The sequence below is a fragment of the Thamnophis sirtalis genome, unplaced genomic scaffold (genome assembly GCF_051295495.1).
Source record: "Thamnophis sirtalis isolate CommonGarterSnake01/CBP01778 unplaced genomic scaffold, rThaSir2_p1.2 scaffold_2, whole genome shotgun sequence".
NCBI classification, from domain to species: Eukaryota; Metazoa; Chordata; class Lepidosauria; order Squamata; family Natricidae; genus Thamnophis; species Thamnophis sirtalis.
In genome coordinates, this window is record NW_028261382.1 from 24,078,058 (window position 1) to 24,095,844 (window position 17,787).

General features: G+C 46.4%; 1 protein-coding gene and 1 long non-coding RNA gene across 2 annotated transcripts; one reads left to right on the forward strand and one right to left on the reverse strand.

Moving 5' to 3' along the window:
- Positions 1–2,569: 2,569 nt before the first annotated feature.
- LOC148048503 (uncharacterized) lies at positions 2,570–3,407 on the reverse strand. The gene is made up of 2 exons (XR_015695452.1): positions 3,274–3,407; positions 2,570–3,045 (listed from the first exon to the last, which is right to left on the reverse strand). It is a non-coding gene; the product is annotated as an uncharacterized LOC148048503 (long non-coding RNA).
- On the forward strand, positions 3,403–9,814 carry PDIA3 (protein disulfide isomerase family A member 3). The gene is made up of 13 exons (XM_014062133.2): positions 3,403–3,638; positions 3,907–3,985; positions 4,083–4,200; positions 4,993–5,097; positions 5,834–5,963; positions 6,572–6,688; positions 6,775–6,900; positions 7,307–7,489; positions 7,710–7,818; positions 8,337–8,465; positions 8,720–8,799; positions 9,009–9,066; positions 9,429–9,814. The coding sequence occupies exons 1-13, from the start codon at positions 3,496–3,498 to the stop codon at positions 9,546–9,548; spliced, it is 1,497 nt and encodes a 498-aa protein (XP_013917608.2). The 5' UTR covers positions 3,403–3,495; the 3' UTR covers positions 9,549–9,814.
- The last annotated feature ends 7,973 nt before the right edge of the window (positions 9,815–17,787 follow it).

A 17,787-nucleotide genomic window follows, 5' to 3' on the forward strand; every position in this document is an offset into this window, starting at 1 on the left:
GAGATATGAGTAAGACAAGGCACTTCACAAAATTGGGAAGAATTGTTCCACTGTTATGTTTTAATGGATGAAGGTGAAGAATGGGGAAATGGCAAGGAGAGGGGTTTTATAGCTCTCTTGACCCCTGACTCCCTTCCTAGTAGCCTGTCCTCAGCAGACCCACTTCTTTGTTTCTATGGCGGAGCCCTGAAGTGCAGGTAATCTTCAACAACCATTCAAATTTAAGATGGCGCTGAATCCCCTAAGTTACAGGTGTTGCAGCATCCCCACAGTTGTGATCAAAATTTGAGTCCTTGGCAGCAGGCCTGCACTTGCAACCACAGGGGTGCTTCAGCTCCCACCCATCCCCCGCCTATCTCCACATCTATACCATTTTGGTCCCCTGTGCTCCGCAGCCCTTGAGACCCTGGCTGATGTAGGCTGCCACCTTTCTCACACTGTTGATCAAGCCTTGTCAATCATTGGTTCTCAAGACTGTGGGCCTCCCTCCATTTGGATCAGAGAAAGTAGATTCAATTGTTAGGGCAGCCAGAGTGGGGCTGTGTCTCTCCTCAACCAAGGAACTGGGCTGAATTGTCACCTACCCAAAGGAGGTGAACTGCAGGCCTACAGCAGTCTACGCTGCCCAGGGTGCCATTAAAGATTTGATGTAGCTTTCTGCCATGTGTCTGCCTTCTGCCTGGTTGTCCCAAATGCTGGACTCGACACTTATTGGCCTTTTCCCCTTTATGAAGTAAATTAAGCCAGTCATATTTGATCTCCAAATGCTGGCTTGTATGAAGGTTCATTCTGAAATTCTCACCCAAGTCCCATCCCTGTAAATCTCAGAATAAAGGGCTCTCTGGGCTTCCTGTCCTGGTAAATTATCCATTTCAGCCCATCCTGCAAAGGGAAGAGAGGACTTTGCAGCTCCATTGAACCTGCAGGCAAGATTTATCTTGCAGCTTGGGGAAACTGCCAAGCAGGGTTGAGAGACAACAGAGAAGAGGGAAGCTGGCAGCTAAAATAATGTGACAATGTGTTTAACAATTGCAGATGGAACTGATGTAAGTCAGGCACTCATCCAACATTTGGTTTGTTAGCCGCCCTGAGTCCCCTCGGGGAATAGGGCGGCATACAAGTTTAATCAAATTAAATTTCACTTGTTGCATAGTGACAGAGTTGTAGGTCTCAATTGTAGGTCTCAGTAAGTGTACTACCTGCCCCATTGCCCTCCTCAAGACTTAAGGAAGGTCTTGCCCACTTTGTTTAAATGATGATTTCTCAGTATTTTCTTCAAGGGCACCTTCTCAAAGTTGTACAAGAAGCTTTCTGATTAGGAGCTCCAGGGGCATTAGATCTTCCCAGGAAGTGTCTACTGGATCTCCAGCAACGGCTCAGCAGCAGTCTTGCTAAAGATTAAGGATCTACAGTATCGATGTCAATATCGATTGTGTTGCGCTTTTTGTCTTTGTGAAACTGTGGTGGGAGTGGCCTGTGTGATGCATCGGGTCTGCGGGCCACCAGATTGACACCCCTGATCTATAGTCTCATCTGCTCCTCCAAACCACAAAGCAGCTGACAAATTAGTGGTGGCTTCCCCAGTAGTACTCAATTGCTCCTGCTAACAATACCAGCAGCTGAACTCACCTCTGTCCAATGCTGCTACCTGTTACACAGAATGACATCTTCGTAGAGCAGTGGTTCCCAAACTTGGCAACTTTAAGATTTATGGACAGCAGAGCTGGCTGGAGAATTCTAGGAGTTGAAGTCCATAAATCTTAAAGTTGCCAAGTTTGGGAACCACTGTCGTAGAGGACACCGCTCAAAAGTTCCCCTTCACTTTGTCTGCTCTTGGAACCAGCTGCTGCTCTGGACGAACACAGCCTTTTCCAGTTTTTCCCTCTCTCTGATCTATCTCCAGATTCCTTGGAAGGCCATTGCACACAGAATTCTCAGAAGGTAGCATGTTCTGAATGCACAAGCTGTGCCCTGATCAAGGTGTGGAGCAGCTTGCTATTGGTCAAAAGGCACCTTAAAAGTTATCTAGTCAATTTGTGCTGAAACAAGTCAAGCATCTCTGACAAATGTTGGAAGTCCTCCAACAAAGCGCTCACCACTTCTTCAGGTTTGATGCCAGTGGTGGCGAGATCACCACCTTAAATAAAGCTTTTCCTTTATTTCCCTCCAGTTTCACCTCATTGGGTCTAGTGCTCCCTTCGACGGGAGAGAACTGGTTCTGGTCCTCCTCCATAACGTGACCCTTTGGTTGCACACAGGCTTATCAACTCCCCTAAGCAGACCTAGGAGTTCCTCCCAGCACTTTGCTTCCAACTCCTCCTTCTTAGGAAGAGTCTTTGCACTTTTCAGATCAAATTTTAAAGTCATAATTATTTTATGTTTCTGATTCATTATGCTGTACCAACGGCCATTGAGATGAGCAGCTGTATAAATGTTGCAGATTTCCCAATCTGGGAGCAACATTAAGAGATTTATAGAATAGCATGGTGAATTTTTCACAAATTGACAATGGGAAAAAAATGAAATGGTTATTTCTGGATTTGATGGTTGAAAAAAATAACCGGCTGAAGAGATTGTAAAGTTAAATTTTATTGTAACGTTAAAAGGGAAGGGAGAATAGCGAATTCGTTTGTTGTGAAGAAAGATGGAAGCCCCCCCCCCCCGTTTTCTTCTTGCTTTTCTTCTTTCGCTTCTGCGTTTCTCTTTTGGACGTATCGACCTTCGAAGCAGCTGCCCTCCGGCGGAGGTAGCTTGTCAGAGGACGGACGTGGCTCCTCTTCTCCAGCGCCCGGCAGCGGAGCCGCCTCTGAGGCAGGCCGCGCCCGAGGGGGCAGGAGTTGCGAGCCCGCTACCGAACAGCAGGCCGCCGTCGCAGCGAACGGGGAGCAGGCCCTGCCATGCACTTCCCCGGTTCGATGGGCCGGCATGCAAAGCCTCGAATCCATGACGTGGTTTATAGTCGCCTTCGGTCTTCCTCCGTCCCCCGCTTTGCCTTCGGATGTGAGCTCCCCGGGCTCGAGGGCCGCTAGGTCGTCAATTCGGTACCTAAAGGAACAGAAAGGGCCATTCCGCTGGCCAGTCGGCGTCTCCCGCCCTACGAGGCCGCCTCTCCCTCCCGGTCCCCTCGGCCCCGTTCCGGCTGAGGAAGCAGCGAGGACTCCGCTCAGGGACTCTCTCTGCGGCCGAGACGGAGCCGGTACCCCGCCGGGTCTCCCTCCCCCTCCGGGGCCGAAAGGGCGCTTCCCCCCCTCGCGCCAGGGCGGCTGCGCGAACCCGAGAGCCAGGGGTGGCGGGTGGGGGCGCGTCGGCCGGCGACGAAGGAAGCCCCGCCCCGGCCTAGACGCTCGGGCCAATGGGCGGGTGCCACACATTGGATCCGGCCCGTCTGCGCAGGGGGCGGGCCTTCCGCTTCCTCTTTAGCCCCGCGCTGAGGCGATCACCGGGGAAAGCGAAAGCTGCCGCCGTCGCTCCTGTCTGTCCTCTCCGCTGGACCTCATGGCGACGCTGCTCCTCGCGCTGCTCCTCGCCGCGGCAGCCTGGCCTACCCGCGCTTCCGACGTGCTGGAGCTGAGTGATGATGACTTCGACAGCGGCCTTGCCGACCGCAACGTCGCCCTCGTGGAGTTCTACGCGCCCTGGTAGGTCGGGACTGGCGCGCGGCGTTCTCCGGGTCTCCTCACGTGCCGAGACGCTCCGGCAGAAGGAAGCGAGGGGGGTTGCCCGCGGGGTCCTCGCGGTGGGCCTGGCTTTGCCGCTGCAGCCCGGGCAGCAGGGGGCGGGGCATCGTTGCCGTGGCCTCTCCTGAGTGGCTGCCGCGGCGCGCGGGCGGGAGTGGATTGGCTGCCGCGAGGCCCGGGAAGGCGGGTGGGGGGAAGTCGCGGGCTGACCGGCTGCGTCGCCTTACAGGTGCGGCCATTGCAAACGCCTGGCGCCCGAGTACGAGGCAGCGGCCACGCGGCTGAAGAGCATCGTCCCCTTGGTGAAGGTGCGTGGGGGCTGGGGGGCGGCGCGGCTGGTGGGCTGAGCCGCGGGCGGGCGCCTTGCCCCGTCCGTCAACGTGCTCCCCTCGCCTCCCCTCCCAGGTCGACTGCACGGCCAATTCGGAGACTTGCAACAAGTACGGGGTGAGCGGGTACCCGACGCTGAAGATCTTCCGCAACGGGGAGGAGTCTGGCACTTACGACGGACCCAGGACAGCAGGTGAGCGACCCCCGAGGAGGCTGCGTCTTCGGATTGCGGGAAGGCTGGCTCGAGTCCTGATGCAGGCTTCACACCTTTCCTGTGTGTCCGTTGCCAGCATAGGAGGCGGTGGGGGCTCTTCTTCTTTGGCTGCAGCCTGGTAGACGTTCCTGCCCTGGACCCTCTTGAGCAGCCCATGGAGGGTGGTGGGGGCTGCTGCAGATTTAAATTGTCCCCACTCGTTACGGCTTTGGGATCTGGATACTCACCTTGCTTTGTCACAATGGGGCTGGTATCCTATCAGTACAGATAATATTTGACTTACCACCTTAATTGAGCCCAAAATTTGTGTTAAGTGAGTTTGCCTCATTTTAAGACCTTTCTTTCCACTATTGTTAAGTGAACCACTACAGTTGTTTAGTTAATAGCATAGTTGTTAACCGAGACTGGCTTCCCCATTGACTTTGCTTGTCAGAAGATTGCAAAATAGATCACGTGACCATTAGTAAGCTGCCAGGGATCTGAATTTTGATCATGGGGATGCTACAAGTATTGTAAGTATGATAAGTGGTCATGTCAATTCTTTTAGTGCTGTCGTAACTTTGGTCATTAAATGAACTGTTGTAAGTAAAGGACTACTTGTAGATGTGGGAGTAAGAGATTTGCCTATATCAACATAACAAATATGGGTTTGAAACAATAATTGAGGTACAGCACCCTGCAGCCTGTTCTTTTGGGGCTTTTGTATCATGTCAATGTGACAATGTGAGTTTGTAAAGATGATTGGGCTTTATTTATGTATTTTTTCCTAAGATGGAATTGTGAGTCATCTAAAGAAACAGGCCGGGCCTGCCTCAGTCCCTCTTTCTCCTGAGGGCTTTGAGAAGTTCATCAATGAAAAGGATGCTGCTGTGGTGGGTAAGTAGTTTGTGGGGCAGGAGATCGCAATACAGATCAGTGCTTTTACCTTAATTAGTGATAATTTTTATTCTTGTTTCTGTGGAGGATTTGATTTGGACCAATGGATTAGATAAAGCTAGAATGGGATATTTGCTAACCAAGTTAAGTAAGTTGTGTTTAAAAAACATTAAACAATTTGATCTCCAGTTGGTTTGAAGTATCTCTTTGGCTTCGGTCTTCCTGTTGAAAGTGCTGTTTTCTTCATATGACTTCATCTTTCAGATGAGAACCTGTCTTGGCAAGGCACACTCACCAATGAAAAAAAAAACCAAAGGATGGGTTGGTTGTGTTGGGTGGGATTTGAAGGCTGGGACAATTTTTGTGTATGAGGTATAAGGTAACCCCTTGTGAAATACACATGGACCTGAAACCCAGAAAGTGATACTGTCAAAATTCAGCAATAAAATGCCAACTTTTGGTTTTACCAGATACTTCTCATCTATAACATCAATAGCTAACAAAGATTTAACATTGAGTGATAAATTTTTGATAGGCTTGAAGTTCTTGTTTTGTCATTTTAAAGAACAGTCATGCATTGTGTCCCGTCCGTCCCCCCCCCCCTGAAAAAAAAAACCAACCATCCAGGAAATTTTTGCTTTTCCTTCTAAGTCATCAATCTGGTTTCTCAAAAGCAGAGCTACATTATTTATCTTGGACCTCTTTTACACAGCTGTTTATTTCTTACGAATTACAGGATTCTTCAGGGAGCTGTTTGGCGATGCACATTCAGAATACATGAAAGCAGCAAGCAATTTGCGGGACCATTACCGCTTTGGGCATGTCAGTGATGAGGACCTCATTAAGAAATATGAACCAGATGGCGAGTAAGTGTTCAGTGGTTGGCCTGGTATATTCCTGATTTGGCTTAAAAGGTTCTAAAGGTTATGAGATTTGTTCTTGTTCTTGTGTGACTTGCCAGCCAAGTAACTTTAGTAGCTGCTCATATTCTCAAAATATAAAGGGCAGAATTTTACAGTGTTGAGTTAACTTCTCCAAATGAGTTTTTACTCATCTTTGGCTCTAGAAGGATCATATATATGTCACAGTTCTTTAGAATGATTAAGCCTTGGTCTGGGTAGCCTTCTGTGAAAGGTGGGGTGTTACTTTTATATAGTGGCACAAATTGCCAATTTCTGGGCAATTCCTTCTGGGCTGGTTCTTGTTTATCTATCTGCAGGTGCAGGCAAGTCAGAACTTGTTGTGCTTGCTGGTTTTGTGTTAGCTTCTCCCTATGGAATTGGCTCAAGCAGCTGAGACTTGCTCAGGGACTGAGGCCTGTCCTGGAGGAACCTTCAGTCATCTGTAGGGGATGGTTCAGTGGATCCTGTGAATGGGATTGCACTTGGTCTCCTTCCGACTCTTAAAGTTCTTTGAAACAAAGGGATGCTTGGTTGGGTTTGACTGTCAAAATGCACCAATCTCGTTTTCACAGGGGCATCGTCCTGTTCCGTCCCCAACACCTTGCAAACAAGTTTGAAGACAGCTCTGTGCGATACACAGAAGAAAAGATCACAACTGGCAAGATCAAGAAATTTCTTCAAGAAAATATGTGAGCATAGTCGTTTCTTTCCTATAGCAAGTATATTTGTCTGAATGGGATTAATGTACTAACAAAGGGGATTTTCTGTATTTCAGCTTTGGTTTATGCCCACACATGACTGAAGACAATAAAGAATTGATCCAAGGGAAAGATCTTTTAGTGGCTTATTATGATATAGATTATGAAAAGAATCCCAAAGGCTCCAACTATTGGCGCAACCGGTAAGTTTCCATTTCCATGTCAAGGATTCTGTGGGTAGATGAACCATTTTTATTACAGATGAAATCTGACTATTGCAGAAAACAGTAAACAAAATGAAAGGCATATTTGTGACAGTTATGGTTTCCCTGGAGCCAAGTTTTCTTATTTCAACAATATTAGCTAGAAAACAGGTGTTCTAATTTTGTTTTCCATTTTGGTAAATCCATTAGTTTGTTGCTAACAGATGTGATCTGGTATTGTAGAATTCAGTCCTCAGTTAACAAAACATTCACAATTCAGGTGTGGAGTTGAAACTGCACCCGGTTTACTTGTGGAGTTGGTTCTATTTTTTTGCCTTCAGATCTTGGGATGGTCATCGGATTTTCTTGAGCTGACAATAACAGGACAGTTGCCTTGTTTCTACAGAGTGATGAAGGTTGCTCAAAGTTTCCTGGATGCTGGACACAAGCTTAATTTTGCTGTTGCGAGTCGAAAGACTTTTGGCCACGAACTCACAGAGTTTGGGCTGGATGGTTCTACCAGTGATATCCCTCTTGTTGCTATCAGAACAGCCAAAGGAGAGAAATTTGCCATGCAGGAGGAATTTTCGTAAGTTTACTTTTCTGTTCCTTTGTTGGGATTAAACAGCTTCTACTTGGAAGTTCCCCCTCTTTTGAAATGGAAACAGTTTCTGAAGGGGGTAGAGTTTCCATTTGATTGTTCTGGGAAGAGCTTTGAAGGAGGAGAGCCCTGTGTTATTTCCTTAGTGGCTCTTAAGGATAGTACAAATGGTCTATGCTAGCTGAAGCAATTCTTACTCTATTTGCAGCCGTGATGGTAAAGCCTTGGAGAGATTTCTTCAAGATTATTTTGATGGAAAGCTGAAAAGATACCTGAAATCAGAGCTTATCCCAGAGAACAATGATGGTCCGGTGAAGGTGAGAGCAGGATTAGCCTTTCTTTAACCCTATAGGAAAGAGATTTTATATGGTGTTCTAATGTTTCTGAATTAATGCGGAAAGCAGAGCCTTTTGTATAGTTTCCTGAACCCTTAGGAAAAAAGTGTACCATAACAAAAAAAAATCAACATTTTCCTTTCAAAACAATGCTTCATTCAGCACAGTAATGGCTTTCCTTGTTTCAATATTTTAAGTAGCTGTAACTAAACAAATAGAAGGTATGTTAGGGGAATGTGAAATTTTACAATACTTATATTCTAGCATAAACAGTTGTATGAAACTGGGCCAAGTTCACCTTGATATGAGAAATGGGACTTGAACTGGTAATGTTACTCCACCATTGTACAAATGTGAGCTTGGACACTACTATCTACATTGCAAGAAAAGGACAAGTATGCTTGCATCTGGAGAAAGCAGCTGTTCTTTTTACCATGAGATGTTTTGGTTCTTCCAATACAATTATGGTTTGTTTATTTAAACCTTCTTGTCTTTCTCAGGTAGTTGTGGCTGAAAATTTTGATGAAATCGTAAACGCAGAGAGTAAGGATGTGCTTATAGAGTTCTATGCCCCGTGGTGTGGCCACTGCAAGAATCTTGAACCCAAATACAAGGAGCTGGGGGAGAAGGTAGGAGTTAAGGAAGCAAGAGTTGCCTCAACTTGAAAGTCTCTGTGGAGAAGTTACTTTATCTATAAAGTGACTGGTGCGAGTTCCTTTCTGGGTACCCCAGTCCCAAGAATGGGAAATATTGGTGGTTCCTCTTCCTGCTAAAACATAATGTTCTTCTTTGCTTTTGACTTCACATACTTCTGATCTCAGTCAGTATTTTCTCTGGGAGCTGAGATTTTTGTCTTCCCTAATTACTGGCTTATTTTTTTCAGCTTAACAAAGATCCCCACATTGTTATAGCTAAGATGGATGCCACAGCCAATGATGTGCCTTTACCATATGAAGTCAAAGGGTAAGGAAGCCCAGGAATGGCTGTTGGGTTTTCTTGGTGAGCTACATTTGCTACTAGCAGAAGAGCTTTCTTAGAAATGCCTTTTGACCTGTTTGCCAATCATGCAGAATAATGGGTCTGTTGAGGTTTGAGGACCAGTTAAATTCATGTTTGCTGTTCCTACAAAAAAAGATTGAATATGTCTGACTGGATCTTTCTTTGCACTGCAGCTTCCCCACAATTTACTTTGCTCCTGCCGGTAGCAAGCAAAGTCCAAAGAAATACGAGGTGAGCAGATCTTTTGCTGGCTTTCTATCAGTGGGACTTCCTAAGTAAAGAGATGGGATATAAATTACAGCAGCAGAAATTTGGTCTGGTTGGATTGGGCCTTGGAAGGGAAAATCACCCTGAAATACCAGAGCGCTAGATTAGAATATTTTAAAAGAATTCCAAAAAAGTTGATGTCAACTTTTGGCACCAAGGAGGGAAGAGGAGTGACTGAGGCAGTTTGGAGTTGAGCTGGGTTTCCTAGATAGACCACAACAGGTAAAAGATGGGGGACTATTGTGAATGGTGCAAACAGTGGGCGGGGGTAGCCTGTATCTCGCTGGCTTCTCTCCCTCTTGGCCTCACTTCTCTCTCCTTGCCAGGGGGGACGTGAGGTGAGTGACTTTGTCAGCTATCTGAAGAGGGAGGCCACGTATCCACCAATTCTACAAGAAGATGAAAAGCCCAAGAAGAAGAAGAAGGTGCCAAAAGAGGATCTGTGAGAGCCTTGGCTGCCACCTTGTTCAGAGAGGAGCCTGGTGGCTGCTCTCAAAGAAAGGCCAGGGCTCCGTGGTGCAGCTTTGTTTCTGGAAAGCAAAACCCTTCAGGCAGAGGAGAGCCGGTGGCTGCTGTCCTACTACTTTACCTGCCCCTTGTGTCTTAGCTGCACTTGCCATGGGTGCCCTGGACTGGATGGGGGGGGTGTTGTTTTCTATTTTTTTTTTGTACATTTGGAGGAATGAATGAATAAACGAACCCTTGACCCCCACTCCCCCTGTTCCTGTGTGATGGTGGGACCAGGGAGCTTCGTGCTAGAGACCCAGTGTTACTGGCTTTGCCTTTAAGAGGGGCTACTAAGAGCTGCCTCTGCCAGAGCCTTTTTTGGCGATAGCTGCCTAGAACAGTCCTGGGCTGAGTGATGAAGCCAGAGTGGCAGCGGTGGTTGTTTCTGCTTTCTCCTTTTGTTCAGGAATGGGCACATAACCCATAACTACTGCATGGAGTCAAAGCAGTAGATACTGTTGTATGGATTTTTGTCTGGAAAACCTGAATCTTCTCTCAAAACAAAGCACCTCACTATTTTGCAGAACAGAATAAAATATTGAAATGGAAAAGGAATAAGAATTAGAATAGAGCAGAGTGGGAAGGGACCTTTGAGGTCTTATAATCCAGCCCCCTGCTCAAGCAGGAGAACCTATACCATTTTAGATAAGTGACTACCTAGTCCTAGTCTCTTCTTAAAAACACCCAGTGATGGAGCGTCCACTATTTCTGGAGGCAAGCTGGTTTATTGTCCTCACTGTTAGGAAGTTTCTTAATTCCAGGTTGCTTCTCTGTTTGATTAGTTCCCAACCATTGTTTCTTGTCCTGCCCTCTGGTGTTTGTAGAATAATTTGACCCCCACTTGGGCATCCCAGCCCCAGATAGACAGCATAGCCACAAGGGTACTGCATTGTGTGGACCAAGTTACAAACAAAATTGAGCTTTTCAGATAGACACAGCAATGTTGATTCCTAGGCTAACCAATTATCAGGGAAGTTAGAAAAGTTCTCTGCTTGGCTAGCTGCTGAAATTACCAGGGAATGGAATGGTGGAGAACTACCCCAACATAAAGTTGCTGGAAGAAGCCCACCAGTATTTTTATGCTTATTATAACTGGCTGTTCATATCAAACCTCTGAAAATGGGAGAGACGGCTCTTTTCCTGTGTCTAGGTTAAAAGAATATGTATAAAACATGGTAATTCCAGGACTATCTTAAAATCGGTGCCCAGCCTTGTATCTCCCTGTTCTCAGCTTTTTTCCTGCTTCCCCTGCTGTCCCTTTAGGCCAGGGGTCCTCAAACTACGGCGGCCTGTGGCCACTTACAGTCCACTGAAGCTATTAATCTGGCCTGCACAGGAGTGTGAGGCTGCACCCACTGGCCCCCACCCTTCAGCCAAGCTCAGGACTTACCTTTGTGAGCACAAGGGAGTGGAAGGTAAGGCAGCCAATATTTTTGGCCTGCAGAATGCTTCTGAAGACAGGAGAAGTAGAAAACGGGGCACAGGGACACCCTGGGAGGCCAAAAACCAAAAAAATGTCCATACACACCATTTTTCACTTCCCCCGCCTCCAGAAGACAAAGAAAGGGAGAGAAAAATAAGAAAGGGGGAGAAAGAGACAAGACCGAGAAAGAGACTAGTTAGATATAGACTAGTTGATTGTAAGCTCTTTGGGGCTGAGAAGAATTGCTGCAAAACTGAGTTTCCTGGAGTGGACACTAGACTCTGAAATTGAAAAAAACAATCTAATAAAAAGAAAAGTCAACCAAAAGAACATGCAAACAAAAGCAAATAAAACCCCCAGGAGCAAAACAGTTTAATTTGTGTTCATTGTTTAATGGACAATTGGCCATGCCCATCTAGTCGCATGACCTAGACACACCCACTCAATCAAATGACCACCTAGACAACCCCCCCCCCCCAGTTCAGCCCTGCCCAAGGCTGAGTGACCTTGATTTGGCCCTGTTTAAAAAGTTTGAGAACCCCTGCTTTAAGCCCTTGTTGAGTGACAAGGGCCTAAACTAATGGCTCAGTGAAATGTAGTGGATATATACTTGGATTCCAGTAAGTCATTTGACAAAGTAGGCCACAACCTTAACCATCACCTTAATATAACTGCATTTACATGGAGGTAAGTAAGCAGGACCCTCCAGCCAAGGTTTTGTTTTAGGCCCAATACTCTTCAACATCATAAACAATTGAAATGTGGGAATGGATGGGAAAATCTTTACGTTTGCAAATGATATTATACAGGTAAGAATAGCCAATACCCCAGAAGATAGGCTTAAATGCCAGAAGGATCTGGACAGTCTTGAACATTGGGCCTATCTAACAAAATGAAGTTCAACATAGAGAACTGTCTCCCCTAGTTCTCTTCATTAGACTATTGGGCGACATGAAAGCACTAGGTATTAGATATGCTAACATTAGATAGACTAATATTTGAGGGTCAGCCACAAAGAAGGGGTCAATGTATTCTCCAAAGCATCAGAATGCAGGACAATAAGCAGTGGATGGAAGCTAAGCAAGGAATGAACCAATCTAGGACTAAGAAACTTTGACAGAACAATTAACAAGTGGAATAGCTTGAAAAGTTGTGGCTGCCCCATTGCTGGAAGCTTTTTAGAGACTGGATAGTCATTTGTCTAAAATGGAATAGGGCAGTGATGGTTAACCTTTTTGGCACTCATTGCTGAAACAAGTGCTTGCATGCCAGAGCCCTGGAACCCAGAAGAGGGCAGCTAGGCAGTGCGCGTATCCATGGCAGCCAGCTAGTCTTCTGGGTTCCGTTGTGCGCATGCGCAGTGGCCAGATGGTCTGGTGATGGCATGCATGCCGACAGAGGGCTCTGCGTGTCACTTGTGGCACACATGCCATAGGTTCATCATCGTGGGAATAGGGTCTCCTCCGTGAGCAGGGGGTTGGACTAGAACCGTGATGGCGAATCTATGGCACACGGAGCCATATCTGCTAGCAACGCCTTTTGGAGGCCGGGGAAAGCCATTTTTGCCCTCCCTAGGCTTCAGGAAAGCCTCTGGAGCCTGGGGAGGGGCCAGGTGCATATCTGCGCCGGGGGGGGGGGAGGGTGTTTCACCCTCTGGGGGGGGGAGAAAGGTGCACCTTATGCTCTGAAAAATATGGTAACTTTGTGAACTGGGCCTCACAATCAGGATTTAGTGTATTTTATAAACCCAGACATGATTTCATTGAAAATTGGAGCAGAACTCATTGTTCTCACTTGGCCTCTAAGATTAATCAAATTGTGGAACTGTCTGAATAAACCATGCAACCCATCCTAAACTAGATTGTTCATAAAAAGGTGAGGATTATGTGTCATCAAATTGTCAACTGCAGACAAATGAGAATGGACAGTAGTGGGGCATTTTGTTGGTGAAGATACACTGCAAAATTCACCAAGTCTAAAAGGAAGATAAAGTTAAGAGAATTTACTTTCTGAGTACTATGTACTGTGTTGTGTTCCAGGAGGTGGTAGAATGATAGTTTTAAAATTGTTCTGATAATTGGGGACCGAAACCTGCCTTTTCCTTGATCCCCTCCTTTCAGAATACAGGAACATTATTTATCCTCCCATTCTGGCTTCAGCAGTCTAGGAAGTCATTTGGGCTCTCTGTTGTGGCTCCCTGTCTGGTGATCCCAACACTGGTTGACTCTTATGTCTCTTTCCAGCTGGCTGTGGTTGTGAGAGGAGGAGGGAGAGGGTCACCCAAAGGGAACACCCCCTCCCCTCTGGGCTGACTGAGGAATGAGCACGAACTGCAGCAGATACTTCCCTTTGGGTGACCCTCTCCCTCCTCCTCTCACAACCACAGCCAACTAGAAAGACATAGAGAGATATATACAGAGAGGGGGATGGAGATAGGAGAGAGACAGAGAGGGGAGATAGAAGGGGAGAGAGAGACACACACCACAGGGAGAGAGACAGATACACAGGGAGAGAAGGGGAGAGAGGGGGGAAAGATAGAGAGTGATACAGAAAGACACATACAGAGATAAGGGGAGAGAAGGGGGGAAGGGTAGAGCAAGACACGGGGAGGGGGAGAGATACAGGGGAGGGGGAAGGGAAGATAGGGGGGAAGATAGGGAGGAGAAGAGGGGGGAAGGGAAGATAGGGGAAGAGATACAGAGAGTGAGGAGAGGGAGAGAGAGAAATGTCAAAAAGGCTTTGTGGTTCTGGATGTTTTTTAACAACTGCTTCTCTGCCCTAATGACCAGAGTGAGTGACATCAAGTGGCCACACCCAGTCAGGTTTTGTGTGGGAAATGGATCCAAATGGCTCTGAGTGTTTAAGGTTGCAGACTCCTGACCAGCGCATTGAAAGGCTTTTTTCCAAGCTTGCATTGGAATCTTAACCTTTTCATGTGATTCATTGCCATTCTGCAACTTGTGGAAGATTAGAATAGTATGGAATATTTTATTGGCTAGGTGTGATTAGACACAAGGATTTTTTTCTCTTGTATAGATTATTTTTGACATTGGTTGAAAGAATTGAATTCAAAGAAATTCTACCACCTAAAAAAAGGGATGTGATTGCTGTAAGAATCTCAAGAAAATACCAAGGCCATAAACATAAGGGGGATTATTACATTTAAAATATGGATGTGGTCTGCCGATACAGAAATTGTGCAACTTGTTCAGTATGTGTGCAAGATGGGAGGTCAAACACAGGGGTATCATACTCAATTTCATTGAGGGCCGCATCAGGGTACGGTTGTGTTTGACCTATGGGGTAGGTGGGCTTGGTTAGCTCAACATCACTTGTTGAGGGCAAGTGATGTTATTGATGCCAGGGCAGGGGCAGGGGGATCCATTGTCTCCAGCAGAGGAAGGCGAGAACAGGGCCAGTGCCAAACCCTTGTCCTCCAGATAGCCTTGCCATCTGCTGGTTACCAAGTGCTAAGCAGGACCTTCCTTCCTTCCTTCCCTTTTCTTCTTTTTCCTCTATTCCTTCTTCCTTCTCTCCTGTCTTTTCTTGGATGCTCAAATGCAAAAGGGGAAACAATTCTCCTTTTGTTTTGCTAGCCCTTTGCTAGCAAAAATGGAGTTCGGGGAGACTAAAGGAGGCAATGGTGGGGGGCAGGAAGCCTAGCATCTAGCAATGACAGGAAAAATTTCACCATGCCTGAGACGGCCACTTTTCTGCCACATGGTCCAGCCTGTTTTCCTTTCCTACCCCAACATCTTGAGCTCTGGAGAACTTCAAAAGTGACTAACCAGTACTAGGGAGCTGATGCAAAGAAGACTCAACAGATGTGGAACCCCAAGGGGCGGGAAGTGGAGCATGACATTATGGCTTGGGCTTGGGTGACTGGAGGCAGATGATCTATGTCCCCATAGTCTTCCCCACCTGAGGTACCCCATGTGGACTTAATGCACATTTGATTAATGAATGCATGGGGGCACCAGAGATGGTATATTCACTTAACATGGTTCAGTTAATGATTTCCTGGGTTTTGAGCCACAGTGGCCCAGTAGTTAGAGTGCAGTATTGCAGACTACTACTGCTGACTGCCTGCAATTTGGCAGATCAAATCTTATCAGGCTCAAGAATGACTCAGCCTTCCATCCTTCCCAAATTGTTGGGGGCAATATGCTGACTCTGTACACTGCTTACACGGTACTATAAAGCACTGTAAAGTGATATATAAGTCTAAGTGCTATTGCTATTATGACTGTCATGGGCATGCTTCATTATGGTCATAACTCAAGGACTACCTGTAACTCATGCCAAGATGGTATGTTATGCATAACCTGTTTCCCCGAAAATAAGACCTCCCATGTGCTAAAATAAGCCTTTCCCCGAAAATAGTGCAACACAACAGCAGCCATGCTTGCCACCACCTGCACCTCAAAAATAATAAGACCTCCCCAAAAATAAGGCCAAGTGCTTATAATATTTATATATAAATAAGACCCTGTCTTATTTTTGGAGAAGCATGGTATGCCCCAGCAGTCAGGTGCATAGGCCTACTTATGGTTGGCCTTGCTAGTGCAGATGAATGTGGATTCCCACAAACAATTTGCCTTGCGCAGCAGGGAAGAAAAAAGTGTTTATTAATTTACAGGAAGAGAAAGCAATTCTCGTTGTCTAACATTACACACCAAAACAGGAAGCGAACATAGCTAGTACAAATCAGTCAGAACTGCTTTAACCTGGACTCTAGGCAGATGCAAGTGCCTAGTCCTCAGTCGGACCCTCACCACCCTTCAGGCTTTCCGCAAAGCTATCAAGACCTGGCTGTTCCGGCAGGCCTGGGGCTGATGAGTTCCCAACCCCACTTGAATTGTTGCGACTTGTGTTGTTTTTAAGCTGTTTTTTGTCTTTGTTTGTTTTTTTGTATTTCCCCCCTCCCCACCTTGTTTGTTAGCCACCCTGAGTCCCTCGGGAATAGGGCGGCATACAAGTGTAATAAACATTGAGCATTGGTGCTATTATCTGTAATGAGTTTGAGAAGCGGAGGGCGGTCTTGGTACAGTTAGTTTAGCCACTAGCACTGATGCCACCTGGTTGTGTAATGAAACATCTTCAAGAAAACAAGCACAGAGGGCACCAAGGATCCTAGCACCAACCTGAGCTACAAATATTTTCTTTTACTGGTAGCTTAGCCACTGTTTGTTAGCCCCAGCTTCCTCCTGGATAGTTACGTCAGCCAAGGTGATTTGTAGTTGGGTCCATGCTGTGATGATGGCCTCTTTGAGAGGTCATCTATCAACTTCTTTCTAATGGTTCCTTTTCAGAGAAGGTTGTTGAAAAGGTGCTGCTTAGGACGGCCCAGCCGCTCCCCCCCCCCTTAGCACCTCTATGATGATACCTGCTGCTCGGGGGGGTCATCACTGCTTTCAAATGAGGCTTTAAGGCTCTGTCCGGGGATGAGAGGGGAAGGCTGACAAGACCCTACTTTCGCCCTGAGGGCTCCACTTAGCAAGGCCGCCCAGGTCTGCGGATCTTCCAGGAAGGTCTTTCCGCGGCTTCATCCGTGCGATCTCCGCCTAAAGTGCGGAGAAGCTCCTTCCAGCCACTCCCTTCCCTCCACAGCCGCTGAACGCGGAGCCCGACACACACCCCCTCCCCTGGCTGGGAAGGCCAAGACCGCCGGGACTCCTCTCCAAAATTCGCTGCCGTTCCCGGCCAACCGCCTCCTCTCGCGTTAGCTGCTGCTTTTTCTGGGTGACCAGACGTCCCAATTTCAGCGGGATGATCACACTTTATAACAATTTGTCCCTTGTCCCGGGCCGTTTTTAAAAAGTCCCGATTTTCTGGCTTCATGTTGAAAGCCCAGTGGATTTGCTTAAGAAATCCTAACCGGGGCAAGACAAAAGACACCCTGTCTAACCTCTCTCTCTCTGTCTCAGTACTTTCATTGAAGATATTAAAACTTTAAAGCAAGAAAACGGACCCACCCCCGCCCCTTTTACTCAATTTTATAAGAAAAAATGACCAAGTACCATAGAACTCCAGGAAATGCTTGGCTAGAGGGGCCGCCAGTGTTACTTCCTGGATTTTCCGGAGGGGAGGGGCACGAAGGTTGGAGGTCGGCTCGTGTGGAAGAAAAAATGGTGGCAAAAGTTTCTTTGAAAAATATTTCCCTGACTAATTTCACCATTTTAATTTGATCAGTTCTTTGTATTAACATCTACATAATTCTGGATTGACTTGTGCCTGCTGGTAAGTGAGCTGTGGTTTTTTCTTTTATTTTTTAAATGTATTTTAAAATAATATTTTATTTATTGTGCATAGGATTTTTTAAAATAGCTTTATTCTGTGTGGATTCTTTTTTTTAAATTGTCTTAGACAATTTAATTGAGATTCTATCCAAAATACAAAATACCAGCTGCAGTTATTCACTTAAGAACTGTGGCAAGAAAGGTGGTATAGTGACCAAAGTTACAATGGCATTGAAAAAAGTGACTGATTACCATTTTTCACACTTAGCGACCATTTTCACACTTAGCGACCGTTGCGGCATCCTCATGGTCACACGATCAAAATGTTGATGTTTGGCAACAGATTCGTATTTATGATGGTTTCAGTGTCCTGGGGTCATTTTAATTGCCTTTTGACAAAGGCAATTTGGGAAACCAGATTCACTTATGTTACTAACTTATCAGCTGCAGTTATTCACTTAAGAACTGTGGCAAGAAAGGTGGTATAGTGACCAAAGTTACAATGGCATTGAAAAA